At 51.5% G+C, this 25,264-nt stretch overlaps 9 protein-coding genes across 9 annotated transcripts; 5 read left to right on the top strand and 4 right to left on the bottom strand.

The window, feature by feature from the left end:
- Positions 1-95: 95 nt before the first annotated feature.
- GT037_001681 (uncharacterized protein) lies at positions 96-4,343 on the top strand (the record flags this gene model as incomplete). The annotated part of the gene is made up of 2 exons (XM_038926728.1): positions 96-3,285; positions 3,337-4,343. The coding sequence occupies 2 exons, from the start codon at positions 96-98 to the stop codon at positions 4,341-4,343; spliced, it is 4,197 nt and encodes a 1,398-aa protein (XP_038790020.1).
- A 197-nt stretch (positions 4,344-4,540) lies between these two features.
- GT037_001682 (uncharacterized protein) lies at positions 4,541-5,578 on the bottom strand (the record flags this gene model as incomplete). The annotated part of the gene is made up of 1 exon (XM_038926729.1): positions 4,541-5,578. One exon carries the CDS (start codon positions 5,576-5,578, stop codon positions 4,541-4,543), a length of 1,038 nt encoding a protein of 345 aa, XP_038790021.1.
- Positions 5,579-6,689: 1,111 nt separating this feature from the next.
- Positions 6,690-8,128, bottom strand: GT037_001683 (uncharacterized protein; the record flags this gene model as incomplete). The annotated part of the gene is made up of 2 exons (XM_038926730.1): positions 6,690-7,573; positions 7,636-8,128. The coding sequence occupies 2 exons, from the start codon at positions 8,126-8,128 to the stop codon at positions 6,690-6,692; spliced, it is 1,377 nt and encodes a 458-aa protein (XP_038790022.1).
- A 3,832-nt stretch (positions 8,129-11,960) lies between these two features.
- GT037_001684 (uncharacterized protein) lies at positions 11,961-14,186 on the top strand (the record flags this gene model as incomplete). The annotated part of the gene is made up of 1 exon (XM_038926731.1): positions 11,961-14,186. The coding sequence occupies one exon, from the start codon at positions 11,961-11,963 to the stop codon at positions 14,184-14,186; it is 2,226 nt and encodes a 741-aa protein (XP_038790023.1).
- A 1,946-nt stretch (positions 14,187-16,132) lies between these two features.
- GT037_001685 (uncharacterized protein) lies at positions 16,133-16,606 on the top strand (the record flags this gene model as incomplete). The annotated part of the gene is made up of 1 exon (XM_038926732.1): positions 16,133-16,606. One exon carries the CDS (start codon positions 16,133-16,135, stop codon positions 16,604-16,606), a length of 474 nt encoding a protein of 157 aa, XP_038790024.1.
- Positions 16,607-17,502: 896 nt separating this feature from the next.
- Positions 17,503-18,999, top strand: GT037_001686 (fad dependent oxidoreductase; the record flags this gene model as incomplete). The annotated part of the gene is made up of 2 exons (XM_038926733.1): positions 17,503-17,751; positions 17,827-18,999. The coding sequence occupies 2 exons, from the start codon at positions 17,503-17,505 to the stop codon at positions 18,997-18,999; spliced, it is 1,422 nt and encodes a 473-aa protein (XP_038790025.1).
- A 433-nt stretch (positions 19,000-19,432) lies between these two features.
- Positions 19,433-20,179, top strand: GT037_001687 (uncharacterized protein; the record flags this gene model as incomplete). Its single annotated transcript, XM_038926734.1, has 2 exons — positions 19,433-19,891; positions 19,952-20,179. 2 exons carry the CDS (start codon positions 19,433-19,435, stop codon positions 20,177-20,179), a joined length of 687 nt encoding a protein of 228 aa, XP_038790026.1.
- A 319-nt stretch (positions 20,180-20,498) lies between these two features.
- GT037_001688 (parasitic phase-specific protein psp-1) lies at positions 20,499-21,542 on the bottom strand (the record flags this gene model as incomplete). Its single annotated transcript, XM_038926735.1, has 2 exons — positions 20,499-20,586; positions 20,647-21,542. 2 exons carry the CDS (start codon positions 21,540-21,542, stop codon positions 20,499-20,501), a joined length of 984 nt encoding a protein of 327 aa, XP_038790027.1.
- A 1,130-nt stretch (positions 21,543-22,672) lies between these two features.
- On the bottom strand, positions 22,673-24,934 carry GT037_001689 (uncharacterized protein; the record flags this gene model as incomplete). Its single annotated transcript, XM_038926736.1, has 1 exon — positions 22,673-24,934. The coding sequence occupies one exon, from the start codon at positions 24,932-24,934 to the stop codon at positions 22,673-22,675; it is 2,262 nt and encodes a 753-aa protein (XP_038790028.1).
- Between the last annotated feature and the right edge of the window lie 330 nt (positions 24,935-25,264).

Genomic DNA, 25,264 nt, shown 5'->3' on the forward strand with positions numbered 1-25,264 from the left:
TTCATGTCTTTACCTCGTCACACTTAACAACCCTCCGCCCTCGCCCGTCGCGCGTCAGAATACCCGTTGCGACAAGCCTCAAGCCAGTCGTGACCATGGAGACCATCAGTAGACTTCCCCGGCGCCTGACACAGCTCTACTCCGATACCAAAACCACATGCGATGCCGTTGTGGAACAGGACGCCAAAGATACGCCCGAGTCGCATGCGCTGCATCGCAAGTTTAGGATACAGAAAGACCGGCTCATAACATGGGGCGTCGACTGGAGCGACAACTCCAAGGGGAAGCAGGGCGACATTGACGACAGCGTGGAAGAGGCAGGCATGACGGAGACGGTCACAAGCGTGCTCGGCACCATCAAGGAAATCCTCGATGAGGCGGAGAAGATGCACCCGGGCACATCTGCTGCGGGTGGGGGAAAGACACTGTCTGGAGAGAAGAGCCGGCCTGACCTCCCCTCGTGGGCGGCCGCCGACAGGTCACGTTACGAGGACCTCATCAAGGATCTTACCACCTCCATCGACATACTCTACGATCTTTCACGAAATCGAAGAGCCCAGAGAAGCAATGAACGTGCTATCAGTCCAGGAAAAGCTGCGCCGCGTCCCATCACATCTACCCCCGTTTTCTTGTCGCCCGACTACAACGCTTCTGACTTGACACTTGTTAACCCGGCCACCTTCCCTTTGAATGCACACACACCCAAGTCTCATCTTCCACCAAAACTAGATCCTGCAGACCTGATCCTCCCTGACGAGGAACCCCCACCATACGAGAGCGTCGGGACTACCTCTGTTCGTGTCATCGGTCGTCTCCGATCTCGCCACAGCTCCACAAACCCCTGGAAGACGGATGGAAGTAGGAACATAGAGACTTGCGTTCTGGTTGACTACGCATGTTACGACCCTACCTATCGACTCACTGAAGTATCTCCACCCACGGACCGCCTCGAGAACCTCCTGTCCATCTTAACGAAGCTGACCCACAACCAATCTTTCCACGGTACTCTCAAATGCCTTGGTTACTTTGAAGACCCAAAGCAGCCACGTTTTGGTCTCGTCTTTGAACTACCCACCTCGGTCTACTCAGGACCAGCCGACTCTCACAAGCCAGTCGAGGAACTCAAGCCAGTCACACTGCTCAGTGTATTGCAGACTGGCTCCAAGTCTCAACACAACTCCAACAGTGCCACTCCGCCGCTTGAAGACCGCTTTCGTCTGGCCTTTACGCTCGCCTTGACCTTCAGCAAGGTTCATGGCGACAACTTTCTTCACAAGGACGTCAACAGCACCAACATCATGGTCTTCAAGAAGAGCAAGAGACAGTCTGCCAACAGCAGAGCATTGCAATACTCGCTGCGAGCACCCGTCATATGTTCCTTCGACCTGTTCTCCGACTTTGACATTGAGACTCCCAGAACGACAGCAGCATTGAACATCTATCGTCACCCGGAAGATCCTAAGTTTACCGGAAACAAAGACCAAGAGTACAACGCCAATTTCGATCTCTATGGCCTAGGACTGGTACTGCTCGAAATAGGATTATGGGTGCCTCTGCTTGACCTCTGGAAGCAAAAGTACACCCTTAGTGACTTCAAACAACGGATAGAAGATGTGTACATCCGTAGGCTTGCTTCCAAATGCGGAACAGCCTACATGCAGGTAGTGCGCGACTGCTTCTGGGCCGCTGATGTCAAGGGCGATAACGCGATAGATGTCCCGCAGGTTTACACACGCATCCTTACCAGATTGCAACGCTGCTGCATGCTCGACGAATCTGAACCTGGTTTCGACTTGAGCGAACTCAGACCGGGTTCCACACCCATACAGCAAGCATCTCCATTGAAGCGCAAGAGCGTAAGTCAGCCACAAATAGCAACCGATGTCCAGTCAAGCCCGTCATATAGGAGCGCAAAGCGATGGGCACTGGAAAAGGGATCACACGCGCTGGAAAGGACCAAGTCTCTGTCAAAGAAGTCGCCAGATCTCTCATTGGCTCGTAATCCATCCCGGAGCTCGCAACATTCTATTCGAAAGAGCATCTCAGAAAGTTTGCGTATGATGAGTCCAAAGGAAGAAACCACGGAGATGGAGTGGGAGCAGAAAGATCCTTTGGAAGAATCAGGTACCCTTGTCGAGACTCCACCAAACTCGCAAGACCTCAGCGACAATTCTTCTTTGTACAGAGAACGTGTGATAACCGCTGCTTCAATAATCCAGCGCGCATGGCGACAATCACGCAACCCTTCCGATCGAGGCGCAACGCTTCAAGACTACAAAGACAAAATCACTATCATCCAGAAGGCTTGGCGCCAGACAAAACAAAAACGGAGCAGTAACACTGTCTCAGCCCTAGTCAGTGATGGGCTGAGGCACTGGCCACAAGCTACTCTCGGCTATCCTACACCTGAACCCGAGGTTCAAAGCAGGACAGTCGATTCGAGTGAGAGCTATGTCACGTCCTCAATACAAATCGAGACCGATATGGAACACGCTCCTCGGCCAAAACTTCGCCTCTTCCCCGTCAAATTTACTCCCGAGATTGTGGATGAGTGGCATTCATCTATGTTGCCCCGCCTTGAGCGTCTGATTGAACGCGCACTCAGAGACTCTGAAGAGACTGTCAGCATTGATCTTGTCGCTATTGGAGAAGTACTCGAGAAAGCCAAGCCTACTGTGTTTGTCACCTGTACCAGTGTGGCCAAGGTCAAAGCTATCCTTGGTCGTCGCTTCCGCTACGATGAGAACGTGTATGATCTCAAAGTCCGGAGGGGAAAGATCAGGCGATCCAAGATGAGCCGTTCGTCGCGCCGAACTAGGCCACCACATCGATCGATGATGAACACTAATACCTACGATGCTGACATGCAAGTGATGAATCCTTATCATCAGGAGCGTCCACTATGTGGCGCTTCTATCGGAGCTTTCAGGGGTGAACACCTGCCTCCAGTGTCCTATGGTGGAGTTATCTTGGTCGACGATGAGCCATTGGGCATGAGCGTCCATCACCTACTCGACGCACCGTCTGATGATGATGATGACACTGGTGAAGAACCCGATAGCCCTCTTCCCAGTGATGTGATGTTATCAAGTGCAGCGAACAATCCCTGGTTGATGGGTATGGGTGAGCAGCCAGATCTTTATCTGGAGTCGGATGAGCCTGCCGCGATGTGGGATCTTGAACTCTCAGACGACGATGACCTGAAGAGCGAGGATGAGGATGCTGATATCGATTCGTTCGACTTTTCCGACAGCGAGCTCGAATCTGACGATGACTCCGCAGAAGGTATGTCAACTAGGTATTCCATGAAAGGCGCCAATGCTAATCTCATTTCAGACATGGCCGATTCCATCGTCTCGCGCGCAACTATGGGTGATATTGACGGCATTGTTCCAGGCGAAGGCGAGGAGATCAAGATCACACAACCAGCCATCGATGACGTCGACGCAGACTTCTTCCCTAACGAAGAAGATCGCGACGACGATCATCTTTCCTCGCACGAGCTAGGTCACGTTCATGCTTCTTCCGGAATTCGCCGCTGGAAACGCGATGGTATCCTCCACGAAATTGACTGGGCGCTCCTCAAACTCAAAGAAGATCGCCTTCAACCATATAATATATGCCAAGGAGGTCGTCGCTTTTGCATGGGCAACATGACACCCGAACAACGTGCGATAGCCTCCAAACTCGAAAAGCCAGTCAACCGCCGTAACTTCACTCCAGAAGAAGACGAGTATCCTAACGGCGTTGCCCCCACTTCGTCTCTCGGTGGTATGTCTGTGCATTGTTTCGGCCGGACAACCGGTCTCCAAGGCGGCATGATCAGCAGCGTCATGTCCGCCGTTCGCATCTATCACCGCAAGTCCTTCTCACGCTCTTGGCACGTCGCCGGTGGATTCGGTAAAGGCGGCGACAGCGGAGCCTGGGTCGTGCAAAACGGCCACCACAAAGTCGTCGGCCACGTCCTCGCATTCTGTCACAAAAACCAAATCGCCTACATCTGCCCGATGGAAGTCCTCCTTGAGGATATCAAGCGCACACTAGGCGCCAAACGCATCTATCTTCCGGGCTCTATAGAGCAGACGTTGTACAAGGCCAAAAAGGCTAGACAACACGAGGTTATCGAAGACCTGGGTGCGAGAGTTCAAGGTTTAGGTATTGTGGATTCTGCGGTGGATGTCAGGGAGAGTCTGGGATCTGGGCCACCGGCTAATGGCGGTCTGTGGGAGAGGCTAGAGCGGGGAGTGGATAGCGACAATCAGAATACGAGATCTGCCATGAGGAGCAGTATCATGCGTGTTAACAATGGAAGGGATGGGGGATTGGAAATGAGTGTCAAGTAAGAGTGAGGCGGTAGGCGTTGATCAGGCGTTCGGTAAGGACGGCATGGCTGGAGGAGGGTATACCCCATTGTTGAGTTAAATCTCTGTTCGAAACCCACAAACTTCTGACCCCGTTCAGCCTGAAGTGCATGAAACCTCGATTGGATCTATCCAAGGCGAGTTATTCGTCCGAATCTTATAGCAATGGTACAAGAGCGCTAAGTCCAAACCCGTGCCCCAATCTCCTTACACAGATTCTCAACATCCTCTCCTTTCCCTATTCTCGCCCAATACTCCTCGATTTCAGCTGGGTACCCTGTTTCATTGAGCGGTTTAATCCATTTATCCCCCTTGCTCCGCGCTACTCCGGCCCAGTAAGCCATCCTCTCTGGACGTTTACCGTCTCTGTTCGAAGCGAAGTGGATAAGCAAAGATGCAGGACGTGCCAATGATGGTTTGTCAGGGTGTGCTGGATTTGGTGGAAACCCGTTGAACCATCGTTGAGGCACATGGGCAATGGCAGAGGAGAAGTATTGCCGCATGCTAACCTCTTCCATAGCACTTTGCTCGCTGTACTTCAACTGTATGTCTGGATTATACTCTTTCAGGCTTAATGCAGCAGCGAAGAAACGTATTGCCCATTCATCTACTCTAATAAAGAAGACGCCATTGTTAAGGCCATGTCGATCATTCGTTACCACCAAATGAACGTCCTGCACCGGTGGTAAGAAGACTTGCAACGGTACGTTAGGGTTCATCAGTATGGTATCCCGATCATGCCAGAAGAGCCACTCTAACCGTTCCGCCGCCGGCTTAGCGAGTTCAGCTCCAAGAATCGTGAGCAAGAAAGCGTGTTTGGACCAGAGACCAGGAAGCATGCGTTCGCGCAGTATGAATTGAGGGTATCCATGGAGGTCGTTGTGGGCCTGGTGTGAGGCGATGGCGGCTTCGTAAACGGGATCCTCAACACCAAATGACGCTGTAACTTTGCCAATGCGTGGGAAAGACTGCGATGATGTCGAGGCTGCCTGTGAAGCAGGGACTGACGTAGGGGCAGGAATACGCGTCGGTAGAACCTTGCTCGAGACTGGTATCCTGGTCGAGAGGAGAAACACAAGAGCTAGGCCTAATACGAAGATTCCAACATATTTCAACATCCGAAATGGTGTTGGTCTTCGAAGAGAATACCTAACACAGGGGGTCTGGTTATCTTCAGACCATGTGCTGGAAATGGAGCTGCGCCTGCTTTCGCTCATGATGAGTGCTGTTGCTGAGGCGCGCAAGAGCTTGGACGGCTACAACGGGGAGAGATGAGCGTCATATGGGGTTGATCGAATGCATCGACGGCCAGGCGTCTTTTTATTTTATTTTTGAGGTTTCTCCAATAGAAGGGTTCAGTGTGTGTTCAGTAGTATGGTAGTGACGATGTGCTGAGTAACAGACGCGAACGAAAAAAGCAAACAGAACAAATCAGAAGTTATTCGGTCTCTTTGAGGTTGTTTGGCGATACCGAGAGGTGCCATGGTCTCGGGTTCTTGGTTACTGCCAGGGCAGCCGCCTAACATGCCAATAAAGCCCAGCGGAGGATAAGCCACTCCGCGTTCAACTAGTGCCGCTAATTGCTTATGTGGTGGCGCGTGAAACGCGTACGTGTCTCGAGACGTCCGGCAATGGATAGTATGCGTCTTTTTTTAAGCTTGTAGGAGTAGTCAGTACGATCACGATGCAAGCTCCAGCTTCAGGCATCGTTCTCGAGATCGTTTCCAAGCTACTTAGGCATCTCGGTGAAAGCGCCCGATACGAAAGCCGAGCTGTCGGAACCCGAGATCCAGGTATGACATGGTCAGAGGTCATCGTGAGCTGATTGCTGTCAGAAACGTCGTTAGCGGGTTCATATACATAGATGCCGGTTGCGCTGCTAGGCCCGAGGCTTGGGAGAGAACCCTTGTCACTTCGTAATATCATGGCCGTCATGCAGCTCTGCCGAGCCGCTAAAAGTTGCCATGAACACCAGCCATCATCAAGAACTGCAACCTCAGACCAGACCCATCACGTCCGAGCCTGTCTAAACTGATAACAATATAGCGAAATGTGACCAACCCCGGTTTGCCATGTGTGGTTGGCAAGTCGAGGATGAAGAGGTATAACCATGCGAGCTCACGACGGCCTAACATCGGTGCATTCGCCTTGTCGTGTTTCTCGGCAGCTCGAGGCTCGTCTCAGGAACGTGAATATCGTGTAGACACGGTGAGAGATTTCATGAAATTTCATTGCTTCATGTGGTCATTATAGGAAAGGAAACTCGTCGCCACGTCCATAATCCACGTACAGCAAGATGAGTCGAGAAGAAAAAACCAACCTTACCACTCACTTGGCCAAGACCGCGTTGATACCGTTCGGAGCACCAACCCTACTGAAGCCCTTTGGAGTCTCAATCTTACTGACACCATCCGATGCATCATCTGAATACCCACTGTCCGACGCCGCCTTACCACTCAGCGCGCAACCGCACTCTGATGCTTTCACCTGAACTGATACGCTCATGTCCTTCGGTATCCTCGACTTCTCTCCACCGTATCGCACAGTCGTCATACTGAAAAAGGTGTTCCCCGACAGATTCGCCCACATACCTCTCAAGAAGTCCCACATCTCTTCACTCAGGTTCTCTGACTCGAGCCTTTTCAACTCCTCCAAGATCCACTGTTCACGCTGCAGCAAAAGGGCGTACGACATTTCCAGTGAGGTGGCTTCGTCAGGGCAGCTGAGTAGTTGTTGCACGATAGTGACGAAGTTGATCAGATCAGGACATTGACCTGTGTGGTAGGCTCGAGCTTCCTTCTCATAGCTGTATATGTCATTGGCGATTGAAAGGTGCTCTGTCGCAAGCTTCATGAAGTGCGCAATGGCAGGGTCTTTCATGTTGATACTGGATGCTAGGGAGAACTTTACGGCAGCGAAGGTCCAGCCTGCGCAGATGTTTCCGTCGCGGAATCTGAGGTATTCATCCAATGAAGTGAATTTCTCTGGGTGTTTGATAGATTGGAGTGAGTGGTTGAGGAGCTCTCTGTACATGTCTTCGCCTCCGTTCCCCTTTTGTGCATCGGCGGCACGCACGTCAAGTGTGACTTGGTCGAGGAATGCTTGTAGAGGTGTCTTTGCGAGTTTGGATGTGTATTTGGGATCCTCTAGTCGCTTACAGAAATCGTCGATCAACATGGGGACTTCCTTGTCGCCTACTACTTCGCTCCGGTCTAGCGTTGAGGTTAGTTACTTGGTCTGAGCGGAGCCATGAGACTGGGACGAGTGAACATACCATCGAAAAGGAAAAGCAGGCAAGCGAATATAGCTATGAGCTCAAATCGTCGTGCGTCTGTGGTGAAGGGGTACATGTAACCTGGGCAGCGCAAGACGCGGTGCTTAAAACCAGGACGAAGTTCTCGACGTGCAATGTCTTGAATAGAATGTCCATCCTTGACAGGAAGATGTTCCGCATCTTTCTCACTTGCGAGAAGATAGATCGTTGTTCTCCCCGCCTCCAGGCCCTCCTTCCAGAACCGTGTTTCGTATACGTCTGCGATGGAGCTGCAGTAAGGAACGTCACAGATGCCATTGAGCGGGCTGAGAGTATTGAACACGCGTTCCTTAGTATTGTGAACCTCGCCTCCGCCTCTAGGAAACGAAATAGGACAACGACGAATCCATGACGGATTGGACTGTAAAGGGTTGTGCAGATACCGTATAGGGCAGATTCGGTCCTGCTCGGCCTCACTAACAAGGCCAGTGAGAGAATGATGAGGGATAACCATGTTGAAACAATCGAGCCCTTGGAGTCGGAAACTTTGAGACGTCCCATTCAGTTGGACTTGCAAGATACTTATGGGCCGGAGACACGTATTGCATGTATTACGAGTCAGCGCCCTGGCTTGGATATTCTGATGGAGAGTGGACCAGGGTGGGATCCCGGAGAAATTTCCTCATGCCGGTAAATACCCCTGCAAGATCAACCGTTTGAGCTTCCCGTTCTTATCACGTTTGATCAACGAGTATCGTGGCTCGACTCAAATATGTCCGAAACGGTCTTGACAGCTTGCGAGCACCCCACATCTCGCGACAAAGAGTCCACTGCTTGCCCTGCATGCCATCATCCTAGTCGCCCTACCATGCGCGCGTGTGGCATAGTCCGGGCACCGCTGCCTTTTCGCGTAGTCTGAGCGACATCTCTGCCGTGAAAGTCTTTTGTCACGAGGTCCGGCCCGTCTCGCGCATGACGGAGCGGCCCATGGCTGTTGCCATTTGTCAACGTTTTTCACCCCAATGCTATCTCATTGGAACGGAAGAGCTTCCGTACCGTCTGCTAAGGATTACACCATGCCTTGTTTCGAGGAGTGTACTTCGTTTGCGGTTCCCGCGCTGTTATTCTCACCCCTGTTTATTGGGCGAAGGGTTCAGAGAACACTAATGCCCTTCGTGCATACGCGACAATGGCTATACGCGCTTGTTAGCTCCACGGAAACGTAGAATGTGCCTTTAGGTCTGCTGAGGGCCTGATTTGTACGGCAATAGCCATTGGTTTGTGCTTTGGTGTCGCTTGCTAGTTCTTGTCGAGTGTTGTCAAACCGTCTGTGTCATGGCGTGAACTGAGTCGTACGCGAGTAAGATGGCGTGTACCTTTGCGGCGATCTACGATCTTTTTACCCAACCCTTCTGCCCGTTATCTTTGTGTCTACTGGCGATTCCTAGAACCCGTCATTGGTCGAAAACGGCGCTTATCCTCGAACCACTTTGGCATGCACAGCGTCTCATAGGGCGATACTCGACAGGCCTCTTTCCATCGGTCCTTCACCGCTTCTTTTTGAACGAGGTTGTTCCGACAGTGTAGAAGGATGTGTACAACAGCCGGAATCGGAACGACTTCTTCCAGTATAGGTTCATGGCGTGGATTCCGACGATGCGTAGTCAATGGCTTCGAGACGAGGGGTAGCGTACGACGATAGCTGGTCATCCACAATAGTTTTGGTGACATGTGAATACCAGCGATTTTATTTAGCTGTTTTTACAGTAGACGATGCTCATTTCCAGTTACACATAGGTCGTATGCGGTATCGTGGGCCCGAGATATCCGGATGAAAAGTTGGGTTTCATCTCCAGCGACATGACTCCAGTAGCAGTTCTGCAAATCATCATAGTTCTTGTGAGTACCAAGAGATCGCAGTACGTTGAGCCAAACTTGGCCAACACTTCACTTCGAGTCTTGTATCGTGTCCCACACCTAAATTGTCAGCTATATGCGTACGTTATTCGTTACGACGAAGCCGACTGCCATGTCGTGATTCGGTCTGTGACAAAACTGTGGGGTTTTGGAAGTAAATGCAAGTGCGTAAAGAAGTACAAGACTTGTTTTGACGTTGTTCATGGACTTTTCGTAGAAATCATGGCCAGCCGTGGCCTTTGGCGTGAATTTCAAATCCCGGCAACTCGGAAGCGAAAGGCATATCGATACCAGCTTATCACAACGACTTATCGTTACACGCATGTTTATCCGCTTGAGTATATCACAAAGTGTATGAGAAGGCGTGGTGTAGGAGTCTGGTTGCCTGTTATCCTTGGGATCTCGAAGAATTCTGACGTAGCAGATACGGAATTGGCTTACCAGCTTGCATGCAACGGCATGGTGCCGTATGACCACGACGCGCACTATTTGATGGAAGGAATGAAATTTACAATGGCATGCTTTAATCTTCTCTTTGACCGACAGTGCCCTTACTCCCAGAGATTAAACGGCTGATGATCGATGTCCATGATTGAAAATGCGATGCGTTTGACGGCTCGGAAAAGTGAAGTAATCTCTTGTTCTTGTTTTGGAAAAGGTGGAAGATATGACCATGACACTAGAAGCCTGGATATATCTTTTGGTGATCGGGTCTTTAGATGGAAAGAATGCGGATGTATTCGGGGTAGGTTAGTATGCCTCCCAATATGTTGTTCGTACTTTCCAAAGACTCTGCACGAAACATTGAGTTCGTCACGTTCGGCGCCGAACAATATCTCCCACTTGCTTCCCCTGGAGAGTTGGGCAATGGTATCTGGGACTCTCGCGTTGTCGACCATTGCTGGCTTCCAAGTTTCGTCGTCCTGGCGATTATCATATGGAGGTCATCGATGATCGTCGGCTGGGCTCTCCGTCCGGTGAGGAAGTCGCAGCGACGAGAAATCATCAAAACACTCAAGAGATGGCAGTACAGCTCTGCAGACTCTCGACTGGCTTCCATATTGTAGCAGCGATGCGAGGTTTGGTCTTGACAGTCGCTCCGAAGACTCCATTCGCGGAAGGGGTCGCGATCAGCACCTCGCACTTACTAAGCTTGCATTCACGAAACTATGAAGCTTTCATAGTATAATGAACCAAGCACGTACTTTAGCCACCCACTTCGCGAGGTCGCCAAAGCTTCGTATTACTGGTCTGATATCTCCGTGTACGGATGGTTGGGCGCTAGCGAGATCTAAAGAGGAAGCGCTATCACGAAAGCAGATGTGGCGCAGCCCCTGAGGTGGTCTTTCCTCTGGCGAACACATCACGAACACCAAACGGCCTGACAGGGAGCGAGCCCGAAGCACTGCATACAGTAGCAAGGATCCGACTAGGTACCTTTGGTATTCTAACACTGCCAAAGGAAAGGCTTTGGAGAAGTTCCCTACAGATAAGCATGGTACTCAATCATCTGCGCTAGTGTTCACATTATACCATCTGTCACAATCACGTACTGATTGTTGCTGCTCGATGACTTACACAGGGTCGGCAATCTCGACTAATTATCAGCCGAACTGAACGTGCGTTCAACGGAGACGGGATCCTCTCAGAATCCACGCTATTGAACACGCAAGAGCCACAAGGTCTAGAATTGAAGTTCAAAGATAAACATCGAAATCTCATTGGACGGCGGAAGCATAATTACTATTCTCACGACGGGCGCGCTGCTAGCAAGATCACAATTGACAGCATATGTTGGGGTATCAAGCCTTGGGTACCTAGGTAGTGGGGAAATATCCGCCTGTCTTCGTGCGGGACCCCTACTCCTTCTCCCGCCCCACAGCTTTGAGTTGAAGCATGCATAAAAGTGCTTTTGAAACTCGATGAGCGGCAATCCAGTATGGGATGAGCAGAGAAATGTCGAGAAGGCGACCGTTGTCCAAGAGACGGCTTTTGAAACCTCGAAAAAGTGTTTTCTCTCAGAGTCCCTAGCGTTCATGATGGGTTGGTCCGGATTGTATCTGAGCAAGCATTTTCTTCCGAAAGCTTATGCTTCGTATTCGTATGTATATTCGAGTTGAGAACCACTACCGGGCGGTATGCTGATGCATTGCGCACGTATCGCGTTCTAGAGCTGAACACCCTCGGATTCTGATGGCAAGCGAGCGGCGAACACTACCATCTCAGGGGCATGTATCGCCAGGAGCTGCTCGCTTGATGAGTATATATGGACAATCATGTCTCGCAGTTCTTCTCCTCATCCACACCTTCTACTTAATTATCACACCCTCTTTCCTACACTCGTTCTTTCCTATACTATCTCACCCCAGTCATTCGTTATACACGATCATATTTATATCTAATATCTAATATCAACAACAACCATCACAATGAAGTATGCACTAATCTTCGCTGCCACTGCAGCTGCCTACGAGGCCTATGGCGGATACGGTGCGGATGTGGAGTCCAGCTCGGCTGTCAAGCCTAGCACTTCCGCAAAGCCTATCGGATACACCACTATCGTCCCAGGCTATGGCAAGCAGCCGGTCACTGTGACCACCCAGCACCAACCGTACCCAACCTGCGTTTCTCCTGCCTACGGCGGTAAGGATTGCGCCAAGTGGGATGAGGACGCCTACGTGTCGACTGTGATCAAGGACTACGACAACAACTACGCTACAATCACCAAGACTGCGCAGCCTGTCGTTGTCTACCATACTAAGAAGACTATCACCCACTCCGCCACTGCCACAAGCGGTTACGCTGCGCCCACCGGCGTTGCCTACAAGAACGGCACTGAGGGTTGCTGGTACGAGTTGTACGAGAAGATCGAGGAGGTGCCATACAACCAACTTGGTCCCCACGCACTTCCTGGATACCCCGGCTCCGGTCTCTACAAGGAGGGCGAGAAGAAGCAGCCCGTTAACGTCAAGGAGTACAAGGGCGGAAAGTGGTCTGAGTACGTCCACGAGTACTCCTACGGCACTCCCAAGCCTGAGGTCACCACCTACGAGAAGCCCGGTGTCTACACAATCCCTAGCAAGGATGTCACTATTGACCACCCTGTCACCTACCCAGTTGAGGCTACCAAGACTGCGAAGGCTGGTGAGACATGCACCTACGGAGGCCAGTCCATCGAAGCCAAGCAGACCGGTTACATCACTGGTGCTTATGCTGCTTATGAAACAAAGATCAACGGTGGTAAGACTGTGACTGAGACCGTGATCAAGCACACCACAATCTATGCCTCTACCACTGGCAACTACGAGGTCGCAAAGCCCACAACCACCGTGTACGACCATGACACCGAGGTCGCATACCCAACTGCTAAGCACTACGAGGCGGGTGTTTACCACCATGAGGCTCAGACTGTCACTATCACCAAGCCTGGACAGGCCTACACTTGCGAGTACGAGCAGACCAAGAAGCACGAAGCTACCTCGACACCCAAGAAGAGCACCGACCACTCGGCCTACCCTACCTCCGTCCCCGCTCACGACAACTCTTACGGCCACAACAAGCCATCATCAACTCCTAAGCAGCCTACTGAGGGCCAGAACAACTACCCTTCGTACCCTGCCACCCCCAACAAGCCCACTGAGGGTGAGCACAACCACCCCTCTTACCCGGCTACTCCTGAGAAGCCTACCGAGGGCGAGAGCACCTACCCCTCTTACCCTGCCGGTCCGGTAGAAGGTCACTCATCTTCCGTTCAGGAGTCCTACCCAACTTCCACACCTGCGACTATTTACACCAAGCCATCCTACAACGGCGGAAACGCCTATGGCGAGACTGGAAAGTCGACCATGGCCACTGTTTCTTCCAAGGAGAATGCTTACCCTGAGTCTACTCCTGCCTATGGTGCGGGTTTTTCAGCTCCTGCTTACGGTCCTGGTTCCTCTGCTCCTGCCTATGGCACCGCTTCTTCTGCAATGGCCAGCTCCACTCCTTGTGAGAGCAGCTCTGCTTCCTCCACTCCTGCCGAGTCCTCTGCTTACAGTGCTTCTACCCCTGCTTTTGAGTCTTCCATCTACAGCGTATCCAAGCCCGCTGAGGCCAGCTCTACTCCTTGCGAGAGCAGCACTGCTTCCGTTACTCCAGCAACGTCTTCCGCCTACAGCGCCTCTACTCCCGCCAACGTTTACACCAAGCCATCTTACAATGGCAACACCGGTTACGGCGAGAATGTCAAGTCGACTCTCTCTACCATCTCTACCAAGCCTTACCCTGCGTCAACTCCTGTAGAGCACTACCCTGCAAGCGCTAGCTCCACTCCTTGCGAGAGCAGCACCGCGTCCATGACACCCGCCAAGTCGTCCGACGTATACAGCCAGGCTACACCCTCCCCAGCCAAGTCTTCGGCCTACAGCACCCAGGCTTACGGCGAGGCTTCGTCGGCTCCCGTCATGCCCACCTCCGCCCCTGCCTACGACAACACTCCCTACCCCGCTGGTACCACTTCTACCCCATGCGAGAGCAGCGACAAGCCTTCCGCTACTCCTTACGTTCCCGCAGCTTACCAGCCTGCCCCTGTTGAGGGCTACAGCAAGCCCCAGACTGGCTACGCTAAGCGTGGTGGATTGAACGAGCGTCGCAAGATCGCTGCTGCGAACTAGAAGCGTTAATGGTTTTCTTCTGTAAATTTTCGTTCTGTTGAGAAGTAGATAGAGAGGAGATGAAGTTAGAAGACATGTGTGTAGAATCTAATGGGAAATCACCATTGCACAGTTCCACCTCGAATCATAAGTGTTTACGCTTGATGTACATATTGGCACAGAAGGTGCAGACTCACAAAGACCTGCCGTCTAATTATCTGCCGCGATACTCAAGAACAAAGAGAAAGACTCAGTAATAGTGGGTTGGTATGAAGGCTTTTCAGTCCTAACTGTCAGCGTGATCAGGACTGGCGACCTCAATTTCTACTTGCACTCAGTTGTAGGGGAAAGTCGAGCGCCCTTAGGTGGGTGCTTAGTGGGGACTGCTCGACTATTCCCTACAACGACGTAGTTGTATGAAGTGGAGCGTTGAATGTAGAAAGAAAGGGTGGGGCAAAAGGGGGGCACAGGTTTGAAACAGTGGCATGGGCATGACACCTGACCCTGACGACAGACGTACCCTTTTAGGCCAGAGCTTGCATTGCGCTCGAGGCCATAGATATTATATTTTGCCATTCTTTCATCAAGCATTCTTGGTCCAACGGTAGGATAATTGCCTTCCAAGCAATTGGCCCGGGTTCGACTCCCGGAGGATGCACAACATCCTTCTCCACAATTGCGAGATCTCCTTTTTTGTCTTTTGCTGCTACGACTTAAAGACCGCGCATCATGTTGCAACACGACAAGAACAATTCTTTTTGTAGAAGAATATTTTCTGTACAATCAAAATATAGGGCTTCTAGGAAACAACACGGAGGTTTTTGTTTTGTACTACAGCTTTGTACAAGGATTCCGCAGGCCTGCGCATGTGTATTCATTCCCTTCCATAACCTGCTGTAGAGGTCAAGTCTGACTTTTGCGACAATGCGCTTGCACATCAAGCCCACACTTTCTTTTCTTCTTGTCTTCTCAGCCGCACTACCAAACTACCATCACCTCGGATGCATCTGATGTGCGCCTGCAGGCCTGGAACCGGCGAAAGTCTCGACGCGACACCAAGGTGCGGGGTGTTGGTTTGTTATCAAGCATCGCGTCGCTTCTGGCCGGTGGCTTATCAGCAACACGAGCCATCAAAGCAGACATGTCTGGTAGAGATTCCTTGGTACTCAAGAGCTTGATTTTGACACAAGACGCGCATGATCGCTCTATCTCGCATGGTGGTCTGATAAGATGCATATTCCGTCGTGGAGGACACAACGATTTCCGCAGGACTTTGTAGCTCTGTGGCAGTTCAACACGACATTGCGTAACAGCTATCGATAGTTTCGCTGTACTCCGATGCTATTGACGTGATGAATGTAGGAGTAGGCATCGACTAACGCGTTGATCGCACAAAGAGTTTTAGGAGAGCGAGGTAACCACTCTGGCGGAGACAAGTATTCGCACCCCTCAAAACCGGTGACCCCAAAATCGCGGTCCAGAGGCATATCATCTGCATTGATCGGGTTACCGCTAGCCCTATAGTGCAACGGGAGCCTGTCAAGGTCTGGGTTTTCGGTTAGATGCGTTGGCTTTGCAGCAGACGGTGGGGCTCTAGACGCTCGCTCCGAAGTGGGGGAGTCGGTGAGCTTGCTTGAGGAACATGGCGAACTGGAGGTCCCGCCCGATTTTCGAGGCTTCTGATTGGGTGTGATGCAGCAAGACAGTAACAAGTCACCGACATCTTGTTTGAGTTGCGATATGCGCCAAGCATGTGGTGAGGACACAGATCAAAGGGAATGACGAGAACGGCTTGAGGCGTAGGTCTTATATATTGTGCTGACGGCCTGGCTTTTGAGCCTCACATCCTTCGTCTGCAGTCATCTTTCGTCAGGTCCGTCTGCAATAGGCAACTGGCCTCCTACACAGAAACAAAGAGCACCTTGCATACATCTCAATCACTTGCATATCCATTTGTGACCAACAACATGGCATCTCACAATCAGCCTATGCCGCTGCCAGTCCGGACGAACACTATGGATTCACAAAAATCCCAGTCATCGGGTCAAATATCCCCACCCTATTCCCCAGCGTCACCAACGGCCCGCACAACAGCTTCGCCAACCGAAGAGTCATTCTTCGGCGCCATCTCAGCGCGCCTTCGTGGTCGCTCGCGAAGTCGCTCTCGTGGAGCCACGTCTCGCAAACGCTCCAAGTCGCCCATGGCCATGCCGCCCACCCAAGCACCTTACCCACAGGGGCGTGCTTCCACTACAAGTCCTACCAATTCAACACGGCCAACTGCAGCACCAGTACAAAATGGCAGGCCTAGCATACAAGATGCGGGTCGACGGAGTACAAGTGGAAGCGACCCATGGAAGGGACGGCACTCGAACGATTGGTTGTTCAACGGGTACTCGCTGACGGCTTCAGCCAGAGAGCTAGTTCAGCGACGGAAATAAGGCAGATGAACGATTGATGGTACTGCTGGCTGTATCACGCTTGTTGATTGGCGTCTGATCACCTTTTGATGAGCGTAACAATGAATGATGACGAGACGACTGAATGAGGTTGTGCGAAGATTATTCCGAATATTGTACAGATGAGGAGCGCATTCGAGCTGGCTTCGATGCTGTTATCAAGTTTTTCTTTCGCGTTCTTCTCTGTCGTTACATGGCTGTATAGTAGCTTTGAGCATACCTAGGTACAAATTGATGTTGCGGAATCGGCAATGTCGTGGTACTTCGTTTGACCACCTTGTATGTAAAATCAGGCCGCGTTGTAGTACGCACACAATCAGGGAGAGCAACGTCACTTGACCACTTGCGCAAAGATGTATGCTGTGTCTTGGTACCAGTTCCCGAGTTGTCGGAGTTCGTTAGCACTGCCTCTTTTTACATAATCCGCCATACTGACTCGCGGACTCTGCTCCGGTTCCGCAACCTGCCATGTGCCAGGTGACAATTGCCCTCACCGCTTTAGGGAGTACCTTCATGTCTTCTTGTGCTCTGTGCTTTCGTGAAGCTCTCTACAACACGCGATGACGATTTCAATACCGGACATGTCCTCCCTGAATGCCATAGACGTCACGTCCAATCATCGGAGTTAAACGATGATAACCCAGGTGGCATAAGTAGCCATGTCGAATTCCGGAGTATGACCCACCACCCCTCCATCACGCCCCCGTGAGGTTGACCATCCATCGGTACAAAACACTCATTCCGAATCTTAAGGATAACCTTCGCCACACCGCATCGGTTTATCGTCGAGGGTTTGCATAGAGCGAACATATATTTAAGACTGAATTGCGATCCGTTCCACCCTTCTCTCCTGTACTCCGTCTATACTCGTACCTATCATGAAGCAAGAACGCGCAACTCTCCCAACACCTAACTCGACAGACTCGTTCTGGCACACCGAACCGAATGAGTTCCTGATCGGCCACCGCACAACGGAGGAATTGCCTGCTGAGGCTGACATCGTTATTGTGGGGTCTGGAATAACGGGCACAAATGCAGCTAGGTATCTCTCGGAGGATCAGAGAGCTGCCGGTAAGAGCATCGTTCTGCTCGAGGCCCGAGAGGCATGTTGGGGCGCTACAGGAAGGGTAAGTCGACTTCTTAATCTCACGATCGTCTGATCGGTATCTACGGCGCACATCTGCTGACGATTGCGCAAACAGAATGGTGGACACTGCCAGCCCCTCCTCTTCGACCGAAGTAGCGATGTAGCCGAGTTCGAGCTCAAGAACGTCGCTGCGGTGCGATCCTACATTCAGGACAACAACGTGCCTTGCGAGTGGCGCGACGTAACTGGCTGCCGCACGTTCTGGACTGAAGAGGCGATGAGCGAGGCTGAGAAGGAAATCGAACATCTCAGGAAAACATCACCTGAAATCGCACGCCATGTTACCATCCTCAAGGAAAAGGAGGAATTTAAGAAGCACCGTGTCGCACCCGACTGTGTTGGATTGACACTAAGTGAAGGAGCCGCGAGTCTATGGCCGTACAAGCTAGTTACCTTCATGCTCGAGAAGCTCGTTAAGAACGGCCAGCTCAACCTACAGACCAAGACTCCCGTCACCGAAATTACCTCGTCAAACAGCACGCACACTCTCCACACGCCCCGCGGCACCATCAGCAGCAAGACCGTCATTCTCGCGACCAATGGCTACACATCAGCTCTCCTACCCCACTTCGCCGATCTCATTGTGCCCTGTCGTGGAGAGATGTCAGCCCTGATCCCACCCGCAGGAATGACGCTCTTGCCAAACTCGTACGGCATGGTTGCGGCTCTAGGCCAACCAGCCAACAACGACGACTACCTCATTCACCGTCCATTTGAGGGCGTTCCAAACCCTGGTGGTCATCTGATGTTTGGTGGCGGCCGCGGAGCAGGACATTATCCAAGCATAGGCGTTTCTGATGACGCTGTAATTGATGAAGGCTCTGCTGCATACCTTCGCGGTGCGCTGTTGAAGGTTATGGAGCTAGGTGGGCAGACGGAAGGTCTGAATGAGCTTAAAGCTGCCGCACAGTGGACTGGCATCATGGGTTATTCGCGTGATGATCACCCATGGGTTGGTAAGGTGCCGGGCAATGAAGGCTTGTGGCTCGCCGGTGGATACACAGGACACGGTATGCCGAACGGCACATTATGTGGAAAGGCCATTGTCGACATGGTACTCGGTGAGATGGACGGCTCCGACCTGACCGCTGTACACGAGGAGATGGTTCGAAAGGGCGATATGCCCAAGAGCTACATCCTGACAAAAGAAAGGATCGATCGAGCAAGACAGATGCTCACAGTACAGCAACAGGATGCACAGGGAGTACATATGAACGGTGTTGTATAGATCTCAATGATAATACCGTTGGCCCGTTCTTGCGCCGACTTTCCTCATGTCGAACGTGTTGAGCTTGCTCATCTTACCAACTTGATTGAAATGTGTACATGATATTACCGGCCGTGGAGCTGTCACCGCCTTGTCTTGTGACAGAATATTGACTCTCTGGGGGCAATCAACAGGCGGACAATAGCGTCTAAGGCGCGTGGGCGCTACTCCGCTTTCCCGCAGTCCCCATTGGGGTACCAAGCCCGATCGGATTACCAATTTCTTGCTTCACGGTATCACGCTTCCACAAAGCCTGACTCATATGTATGAGCCTCAACATAACGTATATATCTAAAAAAAACATCCACGAAACTCGTTTTATACCTGGTAGACGATTTCACTTGAGTCACCATTGCAATTGCGAAAACTCGAGGATCAATCCCCGAACTTCAACATGCCAGCTCACCCTCTCCCCACAAAGATTGGCGTTGTAATCTTCCCCGGATTCCAACTCCTAGACTGGGCCGGTCCCTTGGACGCCTTTAATATCCTGTCCAACAACCACACCCTCAGCCTCTGCACCATCGCCTACACACTAGATCCAGTGCCAACTCAGAACTTTATGCAAGACAAACAAGGCTCCCAGTTCTCACAGTCCATGGTTCCGACGCATACATTCGAGAATGCGCCGGATGATCTGGAGGTATTGCTTCTTCCAGGAGGTCTAGGAGCACGCGGACCGGGCAGCGACGCATGGATGAAGCCGCAAGTTGAATATCTAGAGAGATTGGATCTGAGTGGGAAAGGAAGTATCAAGTGGGTTCTGACTGTTTGTACAGGCAGTGAGATTCTGGCTCGGACTGGTTTGTTAGATGGCAGGAGGGCGACGACTAACAAGCGTGCTTTCAACGATGTATGTTGGACCCCCTCTTTCATAGTCATATCGGATTGGTAACTTACTATTCTGTTCAAGGTCAAAACTCAGCATCCGAACGTCGATTGGGTTGCAAAGGCTCGCTGGGTTGTCGATGGCAACATCTGGACTAGCTCTGGTATCTCGGCTGGTATGGATCTGGCGTTTGCGTGGATGGCGGAAGTATTTGGTGAGGAGACTGCGCAGTTTGTGGCGGATCGGAGCGAGTATGAGAGAAACGTTGACTCAGGGAATGATCGGTATGCCGAGAGATGGGGAGCTGTGTAGGCCGACCCAGAAGCACTGGTAAAACTGGTGTGGATTCCGGTCTATAGAGAGGATAGTTCTTTCGAAAGCAATGGTTCCTATCTTTTAGCAGAATCGTTTGATCAAGACTCCATCAGAATGATCCCCTCTACATTACCACATCACGTCCTGGGTGGCCGGGTAGTCGCTGTAGTGTGAAAACAAAAAGGTCTTATCTATAATGATTATCGCTATGCTAAAAAGGCTATCAAGATCGTAATGCTAAGATTTTACGGGGCGACCGCTACAACAGACGAAAACATCCACATGTCTAGAATTGTCGATTCCAAAAAGAAGAAGGCTACTTGTTGCGACGGAAAGCAGCAAAAGGAGGGAAGAAGTATGCGGGGTGGAAGCACACAAGCACAGTGCAAGCAATAGCTAACATCCTGGTTATCATTGTTAGTGTTTTATCTTTGGTTGTGAAGGACATGATCATGGAAACTTACATGCCGTCGAGCAAGAGGAACTCTTTCTCGTTTCGCATCAGCGAATTTCCCCATCCACCAGCCATCTCTGGTAAACGGTAGATGCATCGAATGAGCACAGTAGTGTATGCCAACACGACGATCCATCCAAACAGCTTGATCTTGGCAAGCTTCACAGCGCCTGTCTCCTTGTCCATTTCGTACGTGCTCTTCTCCCCAATGGTGGTCTGGTGCTTGCGGGCCTTGCGGTATCGGAAAATGTAAACGAGGATCAGTCCACCACATACAGCCATGGTGACAACCTGGAACGCAATACCAGCTACGATGAGGTTGTTGCCGCCGTCGATAAGCTTCTTGTTTGTTGTGCCACCTGCGGCCGCCATACCGCCACCGCATGCCTGGAGTACAATGGAACCGAAGTCGCAGCCGATGAAGATCCAGGGATAGAGACGTGCCTTGAGGAGCGAATGCTGGGGTCCACAGTACAGCACAAAGTGTTTCAGGGTGAGATAGATGCCAGCCGCGACAAAACTAGGACCAAGGACCAGACAGCAGATTTGCAGTTTGAAACCAGATTCGCTCCAGGGGTTGTCGTTCATGATGACGCGCCCAGCGTATCCTGCAGCTTCGAGAAAAGTTCCAATTGCCAGTGCAGCTGTGTAGGTCCATGTCTTGCTCAGAACTCCGATTACTAGCGTGGCGATGCACAGGATGGCGAAGAGGGCACAAAGAAAGGCATTAGCTCCTAGGTTGGGACGATACCCATATAGTGTTGCAAACACTGGGCATTCTGGGCTCACTTCCAAACATTGTCGGAAGTTTCCTTTCGGTCGGTCTTCTTGCGCAGACACGACGACGAGTAATTGCGTTGCGATGGCGAGCGTGGCCAACAGGCCTGTACGTGCGTAGGAACGCATAGGGTCGGCGAGATGAACGTAGAACCAGATCAGTCGAAGGAACGGACGACAAGAGCAACGGTACGTGACAAAAGAACGTTGCGAGAAGAGACCCAAGCAAACGCGAGGGACGTGGGAGGTGGACTAATTACTCCGGTGGGGGGTGGCTTCACTTACACCTAGCCCTTTATCGTGCAGTGTATATCCACCTGCCGTATACACCGTATTCATGTCCAAACTGCGCCTCTAATCTCTTTTGCCTCTTTGAAGCTCTAAGCGAGGTATGCTTTGCCGTGCTTGACCGCGCGCCATTGGCCTCGCTTAGATTCATTTGACATGGCCAAGGCGTCAGCGTCAACGATTTTGGTGGGCCGCGGCTTTGAGATGAATTTGACCAGGTGTATGGGTCGCTTCGATACCGTTGGATCTCCCTTGTTTGTCAGCGCACGTGTTGAGACGGCAAGGTGGGTTTTGCTTCCATTTGGGGTGTCGGAGTGCGAGGCATCTGTGCTATCTTGAATTCATCTTGGGACGAAAGAGTTGCTAGATGACGATATGCTAGTGACTTTGTGGTGTGGCGTCGTTCGGCTGTAGTTTACGGGTTGCCGTGTTCCCGGCCGTCAGCTGTTTGTTCCGGCTGTTCAGCCATCCGCCTTCTAGTGTTTTGGAGAGGGACGCGATAGGCTGTCTCGTCTTCGTTGCGAAATCTTCGTAAGCGCACGCGCATGTCGGGCGGATGCTTACAGTGTAGTCTCCCAAATGAGTAGATCTAAGCAGGCTTAGTCGCTTCCAGCACGTGTAGACTGCGCTAGTTCACTTGGCTTCCCTAGTCATTGCTTCCTTCAACGGTTGACCGCGGCTGACATCTTCATTAGTTCCAACTCCACGGATATCAATCGCGTCATTATCCCTGTGGGTATGCTACCAAACCCCTGAATTGAAGCGCAGCATCGAAGAGTAGATAGCACGAACGAATCTCAAGAGCATCATGATGCATCGCAAGAATACGACTGGTGTTGCTCAAACAGTAGGGTGTGTAAAGTAATGCTCATATTCGTGATCTCATCAAGCCATGCCACGACTTCAAACGCCATATAATGCAGAGAGCCTGCCCGAAACGCCCAGCAATGCCATAAATTTGTACATCCTGCTCAACCCTCAACATCCTCAACCCTAATCCACCGCTCTTCCAACGCAAGCACTACCAATTCCTTCGCACTACCCAACCCCTCTTCTCTACCCAGCGCGACAGGACATAGTAGCTCACTGACCCTCTGCAAGACCTTGTACAGCCTCATAGCCTTCTTCTCAACTTTCTTCGCATCTACCTCATCGCGTTTGGAGATGATGGGACGGGAAGAGGCGTGGTGTGGTGCGGAAGATATAGCAGCAAGGTGATTCAGTAGTTTGTGGAGGAGGAAGTGCAACCAGACGAGATTTGTTTTGGGGTGGAAACCGCGCCAAACGTCGGCATCGTCTTCTTCTTCGGGCTGTTCCTCGTCTGCTTTGGGGCTTTGCTCAACGTCAGGTCCAGCCTCGTCCTTGTGCTTTCTGGGCGACCTTCGGAGCGCTGGTGGCTCCTCGTCTTCAGAGTCGAAGCGAATGTGGTTGTTCTTCTTAGGTGAGCATCGAGGCGTGACTGGCGCTTGCTCCGGCTCCTCCTCATCTTCTTGTTCTTCTTCCTCCTCATCCGGTGCATCGAATGATTCGTCGTATATAACATGTAGTGGGTTATCGAAGACCGCCACACCGCGCATGTAACGGTATATTTCGTACTGGTATTCCTCACTTGCGTCGCCGTGGAAGAGCGCGAGATCCTTATTGAGATCCAGATAAGCGACATTGACCGTTTCCTCAGTTGCAGACGCGGCTGTGGAGCTTGAGACGTGCGACATAGCTGATATCCTTCGAGACTGGGACGAGGAAGCAAGGATGTCTGCGCGTGACAAGGTGTAGTCAATGACCGTTGTATCCAGACCAGCGAAACGGAGTTTGCGGCGCAGAGGGTCTTTGATAGAGGGCTTCATTACGTCCCCACCTGTGCGTGAAGATCGAACACAAATGTTACCAAGGTGCAAGTCGCGATGCTCGAACCGACATGCCTCTTCTGCTTTTCCAACACTAATCGCCACGCCCCAGAAGACATCCCAGGCTTCCCATATCGAAGACATGCCTCCCGTTTCCATGAGCTTCTCAACATCCGTACCAGCGTCTTGCATCTCTACCACCGCCCAGAGCTGGAACTCATCATAGCTAGCCTTCTTGCTGGGGTCAGGAAATTCGCTCTTCTTGCCACGTGGCCGCGCCTTATTCCATTCCTTCCATGCGTCGTTGAAGGAAGCCGAAGGTCTACCTTGCACAATCGTAAGGTCGCGGAAGACGGTAAAACCAGGTATGTGAGTGAGATTCTGGAGGAGCTTAACCTCCGAAGCAACATCATCAACCTGTGATCTGTAGGCATCGTCCTGTTCACGTTGTTCCATCTCTTTCTCCAGTTGAGCCTCTCTATCGCGAACTGCACGAGCATGCAATTGGCTTGGTAGGGGAACAGCTGGTGGCGTCTTCAGCGCTACGACTTTGAGCACTGACTCTTCTTTGACTCCATTTGCGGGCGATATCGCAGACAACCTGTATACTTCCGAGAAGGAAGCTTCTGCAATCTTGGTGACTTCAAAGTGCGGTGCCAGCTCGTCTGACCACTCCTGAAACCCTATGACCTTCTTTCTGTCGCTGAGCGCCAACAGCGGGGAAGCATAAGAGGTGTAGACATCTTCAGGCTCCGGGGTCGGCTCAGGCGTAGGTAAGCATGTTGCTCGTTGTATCGACGTTTGTTTTGAATGAACCGGATCTATCTGTACCAGAGTTATTATAGGTGTGGCAACAACGTCTTGGGCCACCGCAATAGGCACCACACGTTTCTTCTCTTTCTTCAATTTCAGGGTTGATCGGTCTAGTTCGTGGGCATTGTTCATGGCGTTGATGTTGCGGTCGCTTAGTACCTTTCGGGGTTTACGTGGTTCCTTGAGTAGCTTGGACTCGTCCTCCTTCGGAGCCTTAATTGATAGAGCTTGCATGTCTTGTTCCAACACATCCTCAAATGGGACAATATTCTCTTTCGTAGTAACTGCAATGCGCTCAGGTTTCGCTTTCCGTGATTGTGATCGTTTCCGTGAGGCACCCTCATCTTCCGTAGGCTCTGTCTGCTCTATCCGTAGTTTCCCCAATCCCTGCTCCAATACCGAGACATCGTCTCTTCCTATTTGTGTTGGCCGCCGCCGATCACGTGCTGCGCCGCTAATCACATTTTTGTCCTCGACTTCTCTGTGGGCAGCCTCTTTCTCGGGAGACAGGAATTTTGTAAATGCCGCCCGCTCTCCATTCCTCTTCTTTCCGTATACAACTTTTGCGGGCATGTTCGAGAGCCTGAGCGAGTGGTGTAGTTTGGTTGACGATAAGTTGGGGCTCCAGTTTGGAAGTGCCAGGGTTTGGAGGGGTCAACGGCGGAAAGTCTAAGCGAGCCGTTTCCCTGGCAACAAAGAAGACCCAGCGCAAAGCTTCTCCTGAGTGAATTGTCAGGAGCCATTATGCGCTTAACAGAGTGACGTAGCTGAAACTCCAAAACTATGCACAGATGATACACTGGAAGGATCGTTCATGGAAGCCCGGAGACGGTTCCGCAGAATTAACATTAAAACCAACAGGTTCTCTGTATTGTAACAGGGGTCTCTAAGCATCCTCCCAAT

This window comes from Alternaria burnsii, assembly GCF_013036055.1.
Source record: "Alternaria burnsii strain CBS107.38 chromosome Unknown 750, whole genome shotgun sequence".
NCBI classification, from domain to species: domain Eukaryota; kingdom Fungi; phylum Ascomycota; class Dothideomycetes; order Pleosporales; family Pleosporaceae; genus Alternaria; species Alternaria burnsii.